At 31.3% G+C, this 21,553-nt stretch overlaps 2 protein-coding genes across 2 annotated transcripts; both read left to right on the top strand.

The window, feature by feature from the left end:
* Positions 1-2,907: 2,907 nt before the first annotated feature.
* Positions 2,908-5,470, top strand: LOC115879889 (zinc finger protein 569-like). The gene is made up of 2 exons (XM_030896915.1): positions 2,908-2,956; positions 3,040-5,470. Exon 2 carries the CDS (start codon positions 3,086-3,088, stop codon positions 4,337-4,339), a length of 1,254 nt encoding a protein of 417 aa, XP_030752775.1. The 5' UTR covers positions 2,908-2,956; positions 3,040-3,085; the 3' UTR covers positions 4,340-5,470.
* A 12,728-nt stretch (positions 5,471-18,198) lies between these two features.
* LOC115879887 (zinc finger protein 888-like) lies at positions 18,199-21,159 on the top strand. The gene has a single exon (XM_030896913.1). It carries the CDS (start codon positions 18,275-18,277, stop codon positions 19,550-19,552), a length of 1,278 nt encoding a protein of 425 aa, XP_030752773.1. The 5' UTR covers positions 18,199-18,274; the 3' UTR covers positions 19,553-21,159.
* The last annotated feature ends 394 nt before the right edge of the window (positions 21,160-21,553 follow it).

Genomic DNA, 21,553 nt, shown 5'->3' with positions numbered 1-21,553 from the left:
AACTGTATAAAACTGAAAAAATGTAATCGAGTTATTTTATTTAATAAAAACGGTATGTGTTAATACAAAACAAACAAGAACAGGACACTACATACCAAAAAAAATATAAAAAAGAACTATTATTTACTTTCAAGCTTTGTGAAACTACCCGCATTTATGATTATATTTATCAATATAACTTAGGTACAAATACAAATTTGTAATATTCCACAGGTATAAATAAAACAACATAGGTAAATACAACAAACTATTTTATTAATAATAACACCTACCAAATTTTATACCTTAAAGGTTGATTAATTAACTTTAATCTTAATTTTTTTAAACCAGTACCTTATGACATTATTTTTCTGCAGTACTAAAATCCATTATTTACCTATCGTGTGATGTCGATATTTTACAGCTACTCCAGTTTTTAGTATGTGTTTAGTTTGATCCTTCCATACTTGATATATATATCTATATATATCTCGTATATGGATATTGATCCATATACGAGATGCACTTATCTACGACGAAATGGTATACAAACTTTATCGATGGCAACTTCATTGGTGTATAAGACTTTCTGCCTGGGCAGCGTGTATTAACCATAAACTGTGCTCTGGGTCTACAGTTAATTTTCACTCGATTTTTCCTCCACTTGACTTCAAAAGACACAAAACACACGTAATAATACGAATCAAAATGCATCATCTTTCAAAACGCAAGGTATTTAACAAAAGTTGACACAACATTATAACCTATAATTTGGCAAGACTTTGACAAGCGTCAAAAATGACAAAAATCTAAAGGCGAGTTCATACGCATCGGCGTCCGTTTGTCGTTCATCATTCCGTCAAACCAATAAAATTGAAATACGATCTGTCATTTTTTAAATAAACCAATAAAACTGGTTAAAAACAAGAAGACACGACGTATGACGGATTTATATTTAAACCCATCCATAGATAACTTAAAATTATTAGAAACTTTTTTAGTAAAAATAAATAGATTGGTATGGGACGTCATCTGCAAATTTAAAAAAAAAAATAAACACATTCTTTCAGATATCTTGACACCAGAAAATAAAATATGGACGCATTAATCGTTAATACTTACCATGTTAGCATCATCAGCAGATGATTATAAACTAAGGAGATTAAACTACTATAAAGTTTATAATCATCTGCTGATGATGCTAACATGGTAAGCGAAACGCGCGTCCAGTGTAAAAGTAAAAGTGTTTTGGTGTATTGTGGTGATTTAGTGTTTTTACTTTGCTGTGTAACACCAAAGGTTCCAACCCTCAACTGTAATTGACAACTGTTATTCCGACTTGTATGAGATTTTGGGTATCTATGTTTTTCTATACCGGGTGCGTCTCAAAAGTGGCTCACCCCTATAACTTTTTTATTTTTTCAGATAAAAAAAAACGAGATTTGGCATGTTAGTATATGACATAAATTAGGATTGACTGACGTATTCAATTGTTTTTGGTCACTTCATGTTTCACCGGAAAAGACTACAACTTTTGATTTTTAAATGGTACCCTCGGTGTATTTCTACTTTATTCGATAGAAAATGAAACTCTTAATCGAATGACATATCATATGTCAACTTTTGACATATTCGTTCAAAAACAAATTGTATTTTAAATTTCAATCTAGAGTGCCATGGCTGTGTTAAAAATACTAATTTTTAATCAAGGAGCCTTGGAAAAATAGATTGATCGTCTAATGTTTTTCATGTCTTGTCTTGGCCGGTTAAAAGATGCCCAAATCGTATTTTTAATCATATCTCAATTTTTTCAAATGGAACAAGGGTGGCTCATTAGCATATTTGGAAAAAGCATTTTTTTACGAATAATTTGGTACCACACACTTGGTATTTCGAGTCAAATTGTCGTTAAGAACCTCAAATAAACCATATGCGAAAATGTCAAAAATTGACATATGATATGTCATTCTATTCAGAGTGTCATATTCTATCGAATAAATTAAAAAAATAGCGAGGGTGTCATTTAAAAATCAAAAGTTGTAGTCATTTCCGGTGAAACAGGAAATGACCAAAAACAATTGAATACGCCAATCAATCCTAATTTAGGTCATATACTAACATACCAAATCTTGTTTTGTTACCTGAAAAAATAATAAAGTTATAGTGGTGAGCCCCTTTTGAGACGCACCCGGTATATATCTATAAGTGCTTTAACATTTAACAGAGTCAAAAAATGTAGTAAATACTAGAAATACCATTTTACGAAAAAATTCGGTCGTTGGTTGAGTTGGAAAATATTTATACTAAAATTTAAACCCTTAGTAGTTTTTACCCTTCCCGTACTTTTTCTTGATTTTTGTGAAAGTCAAATGTTAAAGCACTTAGCAAAACATAGACATCTAAAATCTCATTCAAATCGTAATAACGGCTCCTAAAATATCTAAAAAAATGTGTTTATTTTTTTAAAGGTTAATGCCCTCTAACGGGCAAATGAAGCACTTTTGTATAGAGGTAAAGCGTGTCCAATGAACTTAATTTGATACCTAGTAGTTCGATGGTCACGGAATATTGGGGCACCCTATATTTTCAATTTTGTTATTTACTCATCTAAGCGAAATTCATAATAATTATAAAATTATCTTTATTTTTAATAGTAATATAGTTTCTTGATTTCCCTAATACTTGTCTATACAAGAAAACGTATCTACATAAAAACTTTAAATAAATTTATCACTTAAAAAATATATTCCATCATTCTTCGTTGTCAAGGAAATGTTTGTAAATATATTATTTTTATATCCCTAATTTATTAAGTTAGCCGTATCATGTCAGTTTCTGACAAACGAGTGACAGCTGTTATATGGCTGTTATTATACTCCTTGGTTACCTGACGATTATTTTAGAAAATTCGAAATTACATAACTGAAGTTTAAAAGGACTAATATCTTTTTAAAATTAGAGTTCTGTTGTTAAGCGAGTAAGTAAATACAATATCACATATAGTAAATTACCTACAATCGTAAAATATATGTATTTTTTACTTACAACCCTTTGTTTTAGGTATTTGTACAATACCTTCCACTACAGCTCCCATTTGCAAGTTGAAATGGAGGTCAGCGAGCAAGAATTAGAGCCTTCCAGCTTAGTTCCCGAGCCCAAGCAGCCCTCTCCCAGAAAAGTTAAAATAAAGGTAGAAAGCGACACGGATGAGGAATATCTTCCGGGAGGCAAGAAAAAGAAGGGAAAGGCCTTGAAAACGCCCAAAAAAGAAAAATCCGAATCTCCGAAGGTGAAAAAATCAAAACTGAAACGAAAGAAGCAGGAACATAAACTGTGGACTTGCAGACGCTGCTTGCAAGAGTTTGACACTCGAAAAGGCTTAACCGATCACGCGAAAATTCATCACGAGAATAAAACCTCCGACGAGCATACTTTTAAATATGACGACGAGCAGGACTTGTACTACTGTAACACTTGTTCGGCCGAATATCAGACTCAAGAGGAGGTAGAAAAACACATCGTGAAAGTCCACGAAGAATTTTACTCTTGCGAGGTATGCCACCACCAATCTAAAAAAGCTTATTCCTTCGCTATCCACATGAAAACGCATTCCAAAGACGATATGATGGTCTGTCCTCTATGCAGCTATAGCACTCCGAGAAGAACGTGCCTTCAGACGCACATTAACCGAGTACACTACCATAAGTTTTATTACACTTGTGGAACGTGCGGCAAAGGCTTCAACGACTCGGTGATTTTTAAAGAGCACGGCAACGAGCACATGGGCATCAAACCTTTTATTTGCGTGGTCTGTAACAAGGCTTTTTGTTACTCCAGATACATGACCATTCATCAGGTGAGACATCACACTGTTCACATTGAAGGAACTTTGCATAAAACCCAATGCAGCATTTGTCTGAAAGTTTTCTCTAAAGTGGACACGTTGTTGAAACACATCACCACAAAACATAGAGCCGGTGAAGATAAGAATGAAAAAAGACACTTGTGCGACTTGTGCGGAAAAGGTTTTGGTACCAGCGACAAGTTGAAAATCCATTACAGGATTCATACTGGTGAAAAACCGTTTTCTTGTCGATTCTGCGAGAAACGCTTCACTAAAAAAGATTATCTGATTATGCACGAGAGAATCCATACCGGCGAGAAACCGTATCCTTGCGAGTACTGTGGAAAATGCTTTAACCAAGCTTGCTCTCTGAGAATTCACGTACGAGGACACACAGGAGAACGTCCTTATATCTGTCAAATATGTAACGGTGGATATATATCACGAGGATCACTCAATTTACACATCAAGACTTGTAACGGCATGAGAAGTGACATGGCTAATGACATGGTTTAAAAGAAGCAACGTATTTATATGTAGGTAGATTAGTTTTATAGAGTTCATTTTGATTTGTTCGTTCCGTTTTCATATTGTTAAATTTTTTATATCAATGATTTTTACTTAGAGTAAAGATTACTTTTGTGCAATTTGTTATATTGTTTTCGAAGAAACGCAAAATATAATAAAGCTGTGTAGTTTGTTTTATTGTTGGGAAAATAAATATAATTTATTTAGAAAGAAAGAGAGAAAATATATTATGTATATTTAGAAATAACTTATATGGCTAGGTATTGTATAAAGTACATGTATAAAATCGTACTATTGCTGGTAAATGGTTTTAGAGAAAACAAAAAATATATTATTACTAGGATTAGTTTAAAAAAATCTATATTAAATTTGTATAAATCTGAATTAAAATGCAAAGAAATTATTTATATAGGTGGTATTTCTATATTTCAGTGGTTCATATTTATTGACCAAGTCTGCTGCCTGGCAAAATTAACTTTTACTGATAGTTCTGTCAAAGTTGGTAAACTTTTATAATAAAAACAAAAACTATAACTTTTCATAACCTTGTTGTAACATCCAAATTTGTTATTTCTTTAAGATATAATAAATTTTAACATATTTTTTTATAAAAATACATAATAATATAATACATAAGAAAATATATAAAAATATATTGGACTTGATGAATAAACCTCTAATATAATGTATATGTTACAGTGAAAGTTCAACAAATCCAGTAAATGTTGACAAATCACTAGGATATGCTAACAGTTACCAAAGTTTACAGATTCTGTAAACTTTGCAGTTACGCACTGGGCCAGTGAATATCGTATTTAAAAAAAATCGATTTTTACAGGTAATTATTAGCACTCACTAGTGAGAGTAAAATTTACTAAAAGTTATCAGTAAACGTTATTCCATTCCATTATACAGGGTGATCGAAACTGGTCTGTTTTAACAGTGAAAACCTATTTCCTGACTAGATCCCAGACTAGATAAATTACATAGACATATGTAGATGTCATGGGCTCAACTTCTGAGACACGGTTAATGACATAAATCACCTGTTGGTATTTTCACTGCCAACTGACATACGGGGTCTTTTTGAATTTTTTACCTTTTTGAAAATTGCCAAAAACTTTTTTATTTCGCAGAATAATAAAATTCTGTAAAAACGTCCTTAAGGCACTTTTTAAGTACAATCCAGTGGCGTAGTGAGTTTTTTTTTGTCAGAAATAGGTAATAAAAAATTTATTTTTTTAAATGGAAATCATAGTTGGCTATGAACTTAAAAAATGCTGGCGTTAAACTCTTTCCAACGATATAAAGTTATGGGTATCTATTTCTAAGAATGAGAGAAATATTAGGTTTTTTTGTTGCCTAATAATTTTTTTTCACAATTTAATATTCTATTTTATTATTTATCTGCATAATTAAAGACTTTTGAAAAGGTAAATTAAATTCTATATTAGTATTTTTTAAACATTTTCATTAGGTTCATAGCCAACTATGATTTCTATTTAAAAAATTATATTTTTTATTATTACTGACAAAAAGATCAAGTATAGGAAAAAAAACTGACTACGCCACTGGATTGTGCTCTAAAAAGTGCCTCAAGAACGTTTTTACAAAATTTTATTATTCAGCAAAATAAAAAAGTAATGGTCAATTTTCACAATGGTAAAAAAATCAAAAAGGCCCAATTCAACAGGCGGGTTTACGTCATTAAACGTGTCTCAGAAATCGAGCCCATGACATCTCATTCTCTGTTAAAACAGATCAATTTTGACTACCCTGTACAATAGGGAACTCGTCGCTGGAAGTTGGGACAAATAAAGCGTTTAAGAATATTGAATCACCTCCATATTTAAAAAAAAATTGATCCGTCATCTTAAAATTACATGAAATCGACAATAAAAACAGTCAAACATTAAGCGTCTAGCCGCTGTCGGATAACTACTGTCTATCATAATCGATATAAAGTTGTACGATTGCGTTGTTGTACGTACGTATTGTACGTTGTTTGATTGCTTTGGTTTCAATCTTTTTTTTTTCGTTATTCCCTAGTTTTCTCTTTAATTTTAACACGAATTTTTTTGTCTCTATTTTAACACTGAATATCTCACGTTAAATTTTCCATCATCTCCTTTATCGATCGGCTCTGATCGTAATTTCCGCATTGTAAGTTCCGCTATTAGAATATACAGGGTTGTTCGCCACATATGACACGGAGTATTGTAGCTAAACGATGAGCTTTCTACAAATTGTAAGTTTTGGGTTCGATGAAGGACTATTAGAGGTACAATTTAAAAATAATATTACAAGATACAGAGTGTCCCAAATAAGTAAAAAATATCAAAGTTGTATTTTTTTAAATGGAACACCCTGTATATTATTACATTTTTAGTTTTTACGATTAAAATAAAGGTAAATTTGATTAAGGTTTATTGTACTTAAACCTTACCGTTTTTGAAATATTTTCAATTTTGTGAAATTGCAGTAAAAATTTTAAGGCTTCATTTCTCCAAGGGTATCAAAGTTTTTAATACTAAATATTTACTGAAGTTTATTTACTGATCAGTTATTGTGTTGCAATAATAAAAATAATACTACCTTATACAGAGTGTCTAAAAATTTATTTTAAATAATTATTAGCTTCAAACGGCAATAACTTGTTTAATTTAAATGGTACACCCTGTATATTTTACGAGAATCAGATGCACAATTTAATTGTCTATCAAATCATATTATACCATTTTTTACCTATCTCTTTAAGTTTCCGTAGAAAATGCATTTTCTTGTAATTAAAACTAAAAATGTAATAATATACAGGGTGTTCCATTTAAAAAAATACAACTTTGATATTTTTTATTTATTTGGGACACTCTGTATCTTGTAAAAATATTTTTAAATTGTAGCTCTAATATCTCTATTTTAACACTGAATATCTCACGTTAAATTTTCCATCATCTCCTGTATCGATCGGCTCTGATCGTAATTTCCGAATTGTGGGTAACGGGCAGCTCTTAGAATATATTTAGAAATGAATTTGAATTCATCTTCAAAGCTTGACTTCTATCTAGTAGCTGCTAGATAGAAGTTGAAAAACAAAGCGAATCTCAATTTTAACATTCACGAATGGTAGCTGTAAAATTCACTAGTAAAATTTTGTTTCATTATTAATTGTTTACTTTTACTGGAGTAGTGTTGGTTAGCAAATCAAGGAGTGTGAGCTTCTACTGGTAATTGTTGACATTCGCTGATTTCTGACTTACTGTTTTACTGTAACATATACAGAGTGTCAAAAATAGTGTATCTAACTTCGGTGAGTGATTTTGTAGATAAAAATACAACAGAAAGTTCCTATGAACATATGCCCTAAAATGCTTCCCGAAGAAGTTACAACCCTTGAAAGGGTAAATAAAAATAATATACAGGGTGCTTCAAAAACATGTGCCATCTCTCGTGGAGAGATTCCTCACGAAAAAATAAGATTTTTTTTTCATATCAACATAGGTCCGATTCTGCTAGTTTCGTAGCTACAGGGTTTTTTTTGTCTTAATAATTTTTCGATTTATTATAATTTTCTTCCAAGTACTTTGAGTGGTCGAATGAAATTTTCAGGGTAAAAATTACTATAAGTGCTACATATTTTAATGCAAAAAAAGTATCGAGAAATCAGAAATCCATCAAGGACGTGCATATGGGTTATCACTGGAATATTTTTCAAAAAAAAACATGTGCGTCACTGACTTTTTTCTTTTGATATGAAAATTATGTAGGCCGTTTAATGTCAATTAAAAGTTACCTCTTGATATTTTGTCGAATTCGGCATCCTTGATGAGATAAACGCAATTTTATTAATCACAATTAATAAAATTAAAATAAAAATTAATTTAATAAATTATATATTTTACCTTATTTATTATTAAATATTATTACTATTGGTTATTATTACAGTTAGTTCAACCTACAGCAATTTCAAATAAAGAAATAATGGTATTTAAGATAATTACAAAAAAACTAATTTAAAAAGTTTTAACATCCTGTAACTTTAAAACTATGCATTTCCATGCCAATGGAGTTTTTTCATATTTTTGACGATGAATCAATAAGTACTTATTATTTAAATTTATATCTCCGAAACTAAAGTTTCAAAAAATTCGTAATAATCTAGAAATTCATTTACCCACTAGTAGTTATAAAAAGCATTTTTGGTAAACTCTGTCTCTAATAGTTTCTGAAAAATAAAATTAATTTTTTTAAAAATGTCCGATTAAATTAATATCTCCGAAACTAAAGTTCCCAAAAAATTCGTAATATATCTAGAAATTCATTTACCCACTAGTAGTTATAAAAAGCATTTTTGGTAAACTCTGTCTCTAATAGTTTCTGAAAAATAAAATTAATTTTTTTAAAAATGTCCGATTAAATTAATATCTCCGAAACTAAAGTTCCCAAAAAATTCGTAATATATCTAGAAATTCATTTACCCACTAGTAGTTATAAAAAGCATTTTTGGTAAACTCTGTCTCTAATAGTTTCTGAAAAATAAAATTAATTTTTTTAAAAATGTCCGATTAAATTAATATCTCCAAAACTAAAGTTCCCAAAAAATTCGTAATATATCTAGAAATTCATTTACCCACTAGTTGTTATAAAAAGCATTTTTGGTAAACTCTGTCTCAAATAGTTTCTGAAAAATAAAATTAATTTTCTTAAAAAGGTCCGATTAAATTTATATCTCCGAAACTAAAGTTCCAAAAAATTCGTAATATATCTAGAAATTCATTTACCCACTAGTAGTTATAAAAAGCATTTTTGGCAAACTCTGTCTCTAATAGTTTCTGGTTTGGTTTGGTTTGGTTTATATCATTAACTTTCACAAGTTAATGATATAATTTTTTTTAAGGCTGCTATTGACTTGGATCAATGCACATTAATAAAATTGCTTCTATCTCATCAAGGAGGCCGAAATCGACAAAATATGAAGAGACAATATTTAATCGGCATTAAACTGCTTACACTATTTCGCTAACAAGGGAAAAAAGTCAGTGGCGTACATGCTATCGTTAGAAAAATATTCCAGCGATAACCCATATGCACGTCCCTGGTGAATATGTCGACATTTTTTTAGATTTAAAATATGTCGCACTTGTACTAAGTAACTTTTACCCTCAAAATTTCATTCGAAACACTAAAAGTACTTGAAAGAAAATTATAATAAATCGAAGAAATATTAAGACTTTAACACCCTGTAGCTACGAAACAAAGCAGAATCGGACCTATGTTGATATGAAAAATAAATCTTATTTTTACGTGAGAAATCTCACCACGAGCGATGGTACATGTTTTTGAAACACCCTGTATTTTGTTTATTTTAAGAACATTGGTAAACCGTTTTTCCTGAAATTTGGTACTCTTACACACATTTTAATGCCAAGGCGAATGGCGATCATGTAAAATTCAATAGCACCCCTGAAATGGTACTTTCCACTAAGATAGATAGTACTACTGGTGGTACTTCTCTTATCCTTATAGATACAGTAATTTCAACAAATGATATAAAAAGCTGGAAATTCGCATCTTTTACTTAAATAAAAATCGGTAAAAACTTTAAGTTAAACGGTTTTATCTTATGTGCACTGAAAACTAGAAAATAATAATAACAATTAGGTATTTTGAACTTCTAGTTCAGAAATATTTTAGTACTAGGCAGAATAGCTTTTAGGCATATTAGACTAAAATAAAAACGTGGGGCCCATTAACTATTGCTGTAATACTTTCTTCTATACTAAGTGTGGATTGCATCGACTTACTATAATCGTAACTGGAGATTTTGACAATCAATAACCAGCCGTGGCGGCTTCACCAGCGAACGCCGAGCTCATGATCTACCAAAGTATAAAGATATGCTTTGCCATAGGTAGGATTTCAGAGGGGCCCCACGTTTTTATTTTAGTCTAATATGCCTAAAAGCTATTCTGCCTAGTACTAAAATATTTCTGAACTAGAAGTTCAAAATACCTAATTGTTATTATTATTTTCTAGTTTTCAGTGCACATAAGATAAAACCGTTTAACTTAAAAGTTTTTTTACCGATTTTTTATTTTCTAGTTTTTAGTATTTAACGGAAATGCCTACCGAATATTCCTCATTCTATTTAATTCATTTAGTGCATCATTATTACATGGTTTTTTACTTGATAATTTATTTTTGTTTGTTTTTTTATTTATTGTTTCCATGTTGTTCCCACGAGTAATGGACATTTTAACGGTCGACCCCCCCCCCCAGAGGTCCAGTAGAGGGGCAAGGCTATAATATACAACAAGAGGCGCCCAATCTTGAGGGGAAAACGCTTGCGACATTACATTTTTAGCCACCCTAATGCCATACAGTCCTCAGCACGTTTTAACCTATTACCTTAACTTGGGTGGTAAAGCTACCGCTAACTACGTAGGTACATCTAATCACCTATTTTTTTTATCTGTCCTTCTAACGTCACACAATCTTGGACACAACTGTTCTGGACACGACTACTCATGCCCTCACCTAATACGCCATTTTGTAACGACGTCCATCTTGGATTTTAAATTTTGTCATAACCACAGTATTCTACTAGTGTAGCCCTTTCATTTGATACTCATATTGAGGAGGTTGTGGAAAAATATGAAATCCGCCATTTTGTACCGGCGGCCATCTTAGATTTACAATGTTATTGATATTACTATATTGTATTGTCATCCGAACTAAAGGTGTGTACCAAATTTCAGATCAATCTGACAACAGGAAGGTACTTAAATTTCAATTTCTAATTTTGACCCAAATAAATAATAAATACCGTACGGGTCGAGCTAAATAAAACCGTTTAAAAACCGTTTAAAAAGATGCGAAACGGTGAACGATTTTCAAGTTTGCTTTTAAAGGTTCCGATGCATCGATTTTAGATTAAGTTAGATAGACTATTTTTCTGACACCCTGTATATTGCCAAGTTTAAAGAGGCAAATTTTTAATGTTAAAAATTGTTATTTTTAATCTGAATTTGGAGTAGACAAGGTTAATAATAATATAACCCTACTAATTTTAAGTACTTGTATTTAACCTTATGTTCTCACATTAATATTCCTATATTATTTATTTTAGTAATTTTCAAAGGCATTCTTTAAAATAAACGTTTCTATTTTTGTACACTTTCTATGATTTTGATTGCCTACCAATAGTATACCAATAGTAGTACTACATAATTCTGTATTAATTATATTTAAAATGGATAACATTGTCATAAGAATGTTCGCATTGAAATTGTTAATTTTATATTAAATAATAAAAATAATTACTTAGTATTCTATAGTTATTGATTTGTAGTTTCACACTAATATTGAGTAGAACATATATTTTTATTAGGCAAAAAAGGCCCCCAAAATCTAACCTCAGGACTATTAAAAATTTTGAGGTACACACAATATAATTATGCGTTTAATATAATTTGTTATTTACTACAAATAAACATTTGCTCATATAATTTAATGTCTCATAATTTTTGATATATTTTTGTTTCAACGTTTTTTAACGTTGGTATTAGATTAAAGGGCTACATACATAGAATTAATACTCCTAGAAGGCTAGTATATAACAGCCAAATAACAGCACATAATCAGATCTAATCATGAAGGACAAGTCTATCTGTAAGACAGAAACGATAGGGTTAGGTAACTACTGCGCATGCTTACTATACGAAGTAGTGTTGGGCCATGTTTATTGATGTTCTAAAAACATCCATGTTACGCCAGCGATGTTTCGGTAATTAATTGTTATGCTCGGTAGGTTTTGCCAAGTCCAGTCGGTGCCAACAGAGCGCTTACATAAACGCCAAATATGTTGATATTAGTTTAGCTTTAATCATATGCTTATGTTGCTAACACGGTTAGCGAAACTCGCATCCTGAGCAAAAGTAAAGTGTTTCGGTGTATTGGGATGAATTAGTGTTTTATTTTGCTACTTTTGCTGCTCTACAAGTCTCTGCTTTTTAGATTTTCAATCTCACGTTGCGTTTTTTAATAACCATAATCAACTTAATTTTTTTAATAAGGACCTGGATTTTTTTTTTTAATTTTTTAAAAACTCATGAAATACCAAACACAACAGCACAATTCTACTAAAAATATATACAGGGTGGTCCGCAGGTAAAAATAAGTAAAAAAGTTTGTATAAATTCGTGTCCTAAAACACTTAGTTTCGGAGATACAGGGTGCAGAAGTTTCATTTTTATTTCTAATGTCGATATTTGGATCAAAATTAAATTTGGAAAAAATATTAATTACAAAAGTTATACCTATAGAGAACGTAAAGATACACATTTTAAAATTATTACAGAGTATACAGAGTTCTTCATAAAAGTGTGGCGGATATAATATATGTTTTTTTACAATACCCTGTTTTTTATTTTATACCCTGCTATCATAACATAGAATAGAATAGCATAGAATAGAATAAATAGAACAGCATTTATCATAGCGCTCTAAGGGATAATCCAAGTGTCATCTTTCATAATAGATATAGAAATACACCAAAAAAATCACGACTATGATTTAGTTTATTCGCGTAAAGTTAATTAATATAAACTAATAATAACAATTGTAACTCAATATATAAAAAAATGTAAACAAGAGTTAATGGAATTTTTCGCAGAATCCTAAAATAAAATCAAAAATAGGGTGTTGCATTAAAAAAAACATATATTATAACCGCCACGCTTTTTTGAATCACCCTGTATACTCTATAAAAATTTTAGAATATGTATCTTTTCCTATAAATTTTATATTTAAAATTTTTTTGTAAGCGTCGAAACAAATGAGATAATTGACTTTACTCTATCGTTGACTCACCCAACTCGTTATTGATAACAATGCAATTACAGGGGATCTCTCAAGAGATCACTTTTACAAGGACAATTCAAAATTTAACATAAATCTGCACTGACATAAACATTTCAAGTTGAATGACTAAAGGCTCAAAAACAAGCACAAAAAAAGTAGAGAAAAAAAACAGGAAAATAGGTAATTATGTACAAAAAATAAAAATAAAATAATAAATAAAAATTAAAATAAAAAAAAATAAAAAAAATAAAAAAAAATAAAAAAAAATAAAAATAAAATAAAAAAAATCGTTTAAATTTGTAATATTAGTTTCAGTATATGTACATCACAGTATCACAGTTGGATTAGTACTAGATAGTTATTAGATTGAAATAATAAATCCGGAATTAAAAAGCTGTTTTACCATAATTTCTTATAGAAGAAATTATGAATAATTAAAAAAAATAGAAAGTTTCCAAATTTATCATTTCAGTGAAATAACTACTTATCTAGTCAACAGGTTTATTTTTTATTTCAAATATCTTGTGAACGGTTGCTCGTAGCAATTTTTACTAAGATACTTTTTTGACGTAAAAATTACAGAAATGTATATTTTTTCACTCAGTAGTTTTATACAAGCATGGACGAAAAGTTATTGCTCTTTAAAATAGTTAAAAAAACATGTGCTCCCTACAAGTAGGAGTCATATTGACATCGAAATCATTTGTCTCATGTCAAAAAACACCCAGATACCATTTTTCATCCAAATATCAACCTTTAGTTCAGACATTATTTGGAAAAAAACGAAATAAAAATGACATTTTTACACCCTGTATCTCCGAAACGAAGCATTTTAAGACATAAATTTATCGAACTTTTGTACTTATGTTTATTTGCAGAAAATGCATATGTGAAGTTTCCCGAATACAATTCGGAACACCCGGTACGTTTAAATTTGTAATATTAGTTTCAGTTAAGTTTTAACTGTGTGTGTTTTTAAGTTACGCTACTGTATTAAGAAATTATACCGCACGGCCGAAATCTACCACCATAAAGGATTTTGAAAAACATTTTACCCCTATAGTCATAAACTACCCTATAATATTTTGAAAAAATATAATATAATGGCAATCGATGAGGAATTTCTATCGTAAAGTAATTTAGTTATTCACACCATAGTAACGTTCAGACTTTATTGACCTTTTTCCATAGACATACTATTAGTATATGCCTTTTTCTCGAGGCATTGTCGCCTACTATTGAACAGTAATTTTAAGAATATTAAATTTAAGTACGCCTCTGGCTTTGTGGTACTTTTTTATTATCATTTAAGAAACTGAAAGATCTGTCAAAGGATCAGTTGCAATATTTTAGTTCCCATTAACAGTTCATATAGACACAGTGCCAATTCGCAGTCCTTAGTACACAGTTAAAAATCGGCAGTTCGCATACAATTTCAGTAATTTAATTTTACATTTAATTATTCTTTTTAACACTGTGTAAAACTAAAGTGTATATCAATAGCCAGAAGAAAAGTGTAATAACAAGTTTTTTTTGGAAAAGTTTAGTAAATCATTATATTTGGAAGGTTATAAGCGTTTAAAAAATGGAAATTAAAAAATCCAGGTCAGTATTTAAAAAAGTTGTAGAGGTAAAAAGTAGTGTTGGGAAAATTCGAATTAAATAATACGACTAATTCGATAGTAAATTAAAACTAACTAATTCGAATTATCTTTTTCGATATAATCGAGATAAAAATTAGTAGTATTTTATATTATATCTGTGGTAACCGAATTACAAATGAACATAAAACGAATATTAGTAATTAGTATAGTAATATTAGTAGTATTCTTTCGTTCGGAACGAACTGAAAATTTTCACTTAAACTGATTTATAAAGGGAATCGACAAAGAAAGGAACGATCCGATATAGAAAAATCCAGAAATCATTGTTATTTCCTATATCACGTAGGAATAAATCAGTTTAAGTGAAAATTTTCATTTCGTTCAGAACGAAAGAATACTACTATTATTTGGTTCATTTCCATCTCACCCAAATTTCACCGAACACCTGCCGAACACTAAAATTAATTTTCTTCTTTTATCTAAATAATTATTGATTGCAACTGATAAAATAAAAAGAAATAAGTAACCGCACGTAAACAAGGACATACTTATATCGTTTTAGAAGAAGCTTTTATTTTAGATATGAGCTTTTCAATAGGAATTGAAATAATCATAAACTCGGCACTTTTAAATTTAAAACTTTAAATTATGGTTTAATTTATTAAACGGCTTCGGCACAGTTAATAGAATACATTGAATAAAGAATATTTCTTTTATTTTTTATTCAATGATAGAATATAGGTATGGCAATGGTTCAGAATTTGTTTAAAATAGCCCCTAGACGAGCACTAGCTGGGATGAATTTATTTTTAGGTTAAATTTATAATACTACTAAAAAATTCGAATTATTAATTCGATTGTGAAATATGAATTATTACTAATTATTCGATGGTGAAAATAATTCGATTATTCCCATCACTAGTAAAAAGCCAATTCTGCGTTAGTCGACGATTGTAAAACATTGAAAACTGTTAAAAACTTTAATAATATAATAAACTTTACAAATCAGAAAAAAAAACAGATTGAAACAAGAAGAAAAACTGCTTAAACAGCAAGCTTAGTAAAGCTGACTGATATTTTCTGAGCTAAAAAGCGTTCTTTTTCAATTTTTTTGACAGTCTCTTTTTATATTCGTTTAATTTTATTATTTTTATATTAAACAACTTTGCTGGCGTACACCCCTATTTGCAGACTATAGATATATACAGGGTGGTCCGAATTGTATTCCGGGAACTCCGGCAGCATATTCTGCAGATAAAAATAAGTAAAAAAGTTCGTATAAATGTATGTCCTATAATACTTAGAATATACATTTCCGTGATTTTTTGCGTAAAAAATGTCTCTTGGTAAAAATCGCTAGGAGCAACCATAGCTAATATATTTAGAAAGGAAATAATCAATACATGTCATTATTGAAAATACAAGGTGTAGAAGTTTAGTTGGATTTATTTGATTGAAATGATATGTCTTAAAATTTTTAGTTTTTTTAATACAGGGTGTAGAATTTTTCTTTTAAAAATGATGATAAAATAGTTTCTGAATTAACTTTCGGCATTTAGAAGACATTTCATGTATATGATTTCAGTCATGGGTAATTTATTTGATGTCAACATGTTAATTTATGTCAATGTTGACATGTATTGATAGTTTCGATTCCAAATATCTCGAGAACCATTAAGAACCATTAATTCACGGTACACCGGACGTTCCGTAAAGTAGACACCGAGCCACGTCCGGGCCTTCAATATATGCAACACCGAGTGGACAACGGGGATCATGTCCGTGCCGATTATATTCTAGAAAACAGTGTTGCCGCAGTGGTACATTTGTACCAAATTTGATACTTTTAATTCTATTTGGTACAGTGGTACTACATTTTCAAATCCAGGATGATTCGGTACAATAATTATTTCCCACGCGCAACGAAAATGAATAGATATTTCATAATTATCGTCGTTGATATTGCATTAAACGCGCTTACCGATACCATTCAGAGACAATCCGCATTAATTAACGACGTATTATAAACGTTGTAATGTCTATAGGGTTGCCTATATTAAATAACCCGAAGAAAAAACTTAAAAATTTGCTGTTTCTAACATGCTTCTATATTTGCGTTTTTTTTTAATAAAATTTAAGTTTTCCAAGTATCGTGTGTAGTATTAGAATTACTTACATTTCTTCAACCTATACATACTTATAATTGGGTTTTCTGAATTTCTATTTCATGTTTTTCGTCTCGATTTGTGTCTTTCTCCAGGAAGTTTTTTTATGTTGAAATTTATGAAGAAATTCACAACGACCAAACCGGTTAAAGTCATTTGCAGATGTATTTTGTTGTGCTTTAAAAAATTGTACCAAAGTGGTACATTTTTAGTTTATAATGTGGTACGCGCTAAAAGTTGGGTGCGGCAACACTGCTAGAAAACAGTCGCTATAGGCCCGTAGACGAACGAAGTATTTAGCCGCGGCGGCTCATTTATGTTTGCCGCAACGGGGCCGGAATGTAGCGGATCCGACGAAAAATGTACACCGACCTTTCTTGGACGGGGCACGCGCGCGTTCCGCCGAAGCTCGGGCCGTGCTCGGCTTAGCATGAATCTATAAGTATAAATAATATTTGACAATGTTTGGCCGTGCCTTCACCGTCGCACGGCTCCGGCCCGTCACGGTGTACCGTGAATCATCCTTTACTCGTAGCGATTTTTACCAAGATACCTTTTTACGTAAAAAACGTCGTAAATGTATATTCTTTTACTCAGTAGTTTTATACAGGTACAGAAGAAGAGTTATTACTCTTCAAACCAGTTACAAAAAATGTAGGTGGCGCCCTCTGCAAGTAGGAGTCATATTGACATCACAATCAAATTTTTCATGTCAAAAAACTCCCAGACACCAATTTTGATCCAAAAATTGACGTTACTTCAGAAATTATTGGGAAAAAATCTCTCGAAATAAAAATGAAACTTCTACACCCTGTATCTCCGAAACTAAGCATTTTAGGACATACATTTATACAAACTTTTTTACTTATTTTTATCTGCAGAATATGCTGCCGAAGTTTCCGGAATACAGTTCAGACCACCCTGTATAATTCTGTGTATTTAAATTTTATACAGTATGTCCCCGGGTGGTCTTTAGAAGAAGAAAAACTTTTTTATTATTGACATTTTGAGAAAAATGCATTCTTCATAAAATTTTTTGCCTCTTCTAAAATGGTAATTCCCGTTTATATTTTTACGAATTTCGATACACTTTTAGAGAAAATTAAAAAAAATATGAAAATGTGGTTGATAGTTTTTTTTATACTTTCTTGTTTTTCTCAATTTTTTATGTTCTTTTATTTTGTACGAATAAAACTAACTTTGTTATTTTTAGGCTAGTGCGAAAAGTTACACCCGACACTACAATAACTGGGATATTCTGGCAATGTAACAATTGCTCCGAACGATTTCATAATATGAGTGGACTAAAGTTACATATGGAAGCGATCTGTACGAAGATAAATTTGAGAAAATCAACAAAAACAGTTAAAAAGCGTGCAAAAAATGAGCCAATTGTCACTAAAATTACTTTATCGGACAATCCAGTATCAAGAGCTAAGCTCTTAGAAAGCTTGACATCAAAATCTAAGCCAAAAGCGACGAAACCAACAAAAACAACAACTCGTAAACGCCGCACAAGTCAACAAGAAAGAAAAACGAAGAAAGAAAAGTCAGAATCGAACGAAGACGAGCCGGAAGATCGAAAATGCTTCTGGCCGTGTATACAGTGTCCCCAAATATTCTCTTCTCCAGCTCTACTTGAAGATCATCTTGCGAAATGTATAGCCATTAAGCTTGATCCGTGCATCCCCTACCAGAAACAGGTAAAGAAGAAATCACCTGTTTATGAAGAAGACGATGCTAGTTATGGCGATGACGAACTCTACTATTTCGACGAGTATAAGAACTGTCATATCTGTTCAAGGTGTTTCGGAGAGTTCGACTCAGAATCCGCAATCGAGGAGCATATAAAGGAACATCCAATATTTGTATGTCATGTATGCGAAAAGCTGTTTAAATCTGTAGTTAGTTTGGGATATCACAGCGAAGAACACGACAGCCTACATAATATGACTTGCCCTTGTTGCGCTTTCCAGACTACATCGAGGTTTACCTTGGCAAGTCATATAAAGGACGACCATTCTGATATTCTTAAGAAAGATGAGATACTGAAGGTCAGTCTCAAATGTGTCGTGTGTAGTAAACTGTTTTATCAACAGTCGAAGCTGCTTAAACACCAAATTATTAAACACAGGCCTGTCATAAAGGCCGAACCTTCCATGGGAGGCATTTTGAAAGTTCCAAAAGCCAAAACGAGTACCAGTCCAAGAGTTTTTCTTTGCGAGACGTGCGGGAAGAATTTCACATCGAAATATCGGTTAGTTAGACACATTAACGCTATGCACCAAGGTATTAAACCGTACAATTGTCGTTACTGCGGTAGGGCCTTTACTGGAAAGGACACCATGAAGAAGCACGAAAGAATACATACTGGTGAAAAACCTTATTCTTGCGAATACTGCGGAAGATGTTTTAGACAGCCTGGACCGTTCGCTGTCCACCTCAGAATTCATACTGGCGAACGACCGTACGTTTGCAAGTTCTGCAAAAAAGGTTTTATCACTAATCAAAGTAAAAAAGTTCATATGAATAATTGTGGCAGGGAAATGTCCTTTTTGAATATTCTATGTTAAATATTTAATTTTAAGTTTGTTTTTAATTTTAAGTTTGTGAAATAAAGTTTTGACTTCTTTCTTGATTTAAAGTCGAACGTATTGTAGTTAAGTCTTTTTTTTTAATAAGTTTCTGTCAATTTTCATAAAACCCCTTCATACTAAGAAAAACTTCTACTAAGACTGTGCACCAATGGGTCGTCTCAAACTCGAAGCGCAAGCGTCTCGAACTCTACTTCCTACGTAAATAATAGTAGGTCCACGAAGGGGCCGCATATTCGGAATGCGTCGACACATTGCTGCTCGGGATAGTTCGGGTGCTACATAAAGTACCAACGTATTAGACTAATACGTCGGCGATTTACCATGCGCTCAAAATATTGTTTCTTTCTTCGCAAGTTTGTAAATCGGATTAATTTGATTTGCGTCTGTAATGCATTTCGAGCAGATTGCTAATTCAAAAACATGGATTTTAAGACATTACCAGATGTACCTGATAAATAAATAGTCTCCAATAAACTGAGGTTGCAGATTACTGATAAAAACAGATTTTAGGTATGTTGCTTTTTGCAGAGAAATTAAATAACAGTAATGTTATTAATATATCATTAATAAAAAATAAATAGTAATAGCGCAGATAAATGCTTTTGTTTACACTGCGCAAAACTATTATGCGCTTTCATGTGAATGCTAGATATACCATACGATCGCAAAAATGGCGTCGAGCTGGCTTGGAAATAAAGATACCTGTCATTTTGTATGTAAAATTATATAAGGAATGTCAATGATGTCATTTCCAAACCAACTAGACGCTGTTTTTTTCGATCATACGGTACTTGCGATAAGTCTTGAAACTTAACTTACCCTTTATTAAGGCTCCAATCATTCTATTATCGGCATGGAAGCTTAAAACTCGTTAGCCAGTAAATTTTAGTTTATTTTTATCTTATTATAGAATGGATAACTGCCTTGATAAATGTTAGAAGAGAAATTTTTGAAAGAGTTTCAAGAACATTTTAAGATTGGCTCTGAGACTACGTCTAATAAGCATTTAAGAGATTTTATCACTGCCATTTTGATGGCAAACAAAAGAAAAATAGGGAAGCGAGCCGCAAAATAACTTCGCGAAATATAGACTGTCCAGTAAAATTATTAGTAACTATGAAACAATTTCTTCCAGACACAAAATTTAAAAAATATGGGATTGGGAGGTAATAAATCCAAAAAATAAAAATAGGTATATCTTAATTTTTTTGATAATATGTTTTTCCTAGACTTAAGTTGTTTAGTAATTTCTATAAACAGAGTAATCCACCATCATTTCGCCATTAATAATTTATCTAACAGAAAGTATTTTTTTTAAGTTAACAAAATTTTAGTTAGAATTTTGTACTAAAAATGACTAATTGAAAATTGCTTGTATTTTCTCCACTGTACAGCACTTAAGGGGAAATCAAGTCAGCTTTGTCACGAATTCGCCCATTAGGTTGCCTATCTTCCCAGTTCTTTCAATCAACGCTATTATTTACTACGTATTATAGCTATTGGCTATTATTACTACCACAGATTAGGTATCCTATAAGTATACAGATAAAAATCTTGTCCCAAATTCGTGGTACGAAAATTGTTTTTTATGACGATGTGCGAGAAAACGAGTAAAATTTCCTGTGCGCAAAAATAAACTCGCGTAAAATAACAATAAAACAGCGTAATAGAGAGATATCGCTAAACCGAATAGCGTGCATGGACGTTAATAAGGCCAGGTGTTATTTCCTTTACGTGGGGTGGTATTAACCCTCTTCATTTATAGTTATCCGATCGGAAAGAATTCTGTTCGCGTCGCGTCCGCTATTTGAACTTAACCTAACTTTGAATTTAAAGCTTTGAAATTATTTTGTTTACTAGGTATTTTAAAACTAAAGGGCTAAAGTGCTTATTTCCACTGCTTTATTGTTCAACGTCTGCCAGTAGGTTTAGGGCAACAAGCAACAAATTCTCTTAGAAGGGCTAAGTCGTCATCTA

This window comes from Sitophilus oryzae, unplaced genomic scaffold (genome assembly GCF_002938485.1).
Source record: "Sitophilus oryzae breed Bouriz unplaced genomic scaffold, Soryzae_2.0 scaffold_158_pilon_pilon, whole genome shotgun sequence".
In the NCBI taxonomy this organism is placed as follows: Eukaryota; Metazoa; Arthropoda; class Insecta; order Coleoptera; family Curculionidae; genus Sitophilus; species Sitophilus oryzae.
This window is presented reverse-complemented; position numbering and strand designations above follow the sequence as displayed.

What these genes read in the sequence shown, in the direction of transcription:
- LOC115879889 (XM_030896915.1), top strand. Translation starts at nt 3,086, where the DNA reads ATGGAGGTCAGCGAGCAAGAATTAGAGCCTTCCAGCTTAGTTCCCGAG.
- LOC115879887 (XM_030896913.1), top strand. Translation starts at nt 18,275, where the DNA reads ATGAGTGGACTAAAGTTACATATGGAAGCGATCTGTACGAAGATAAAT.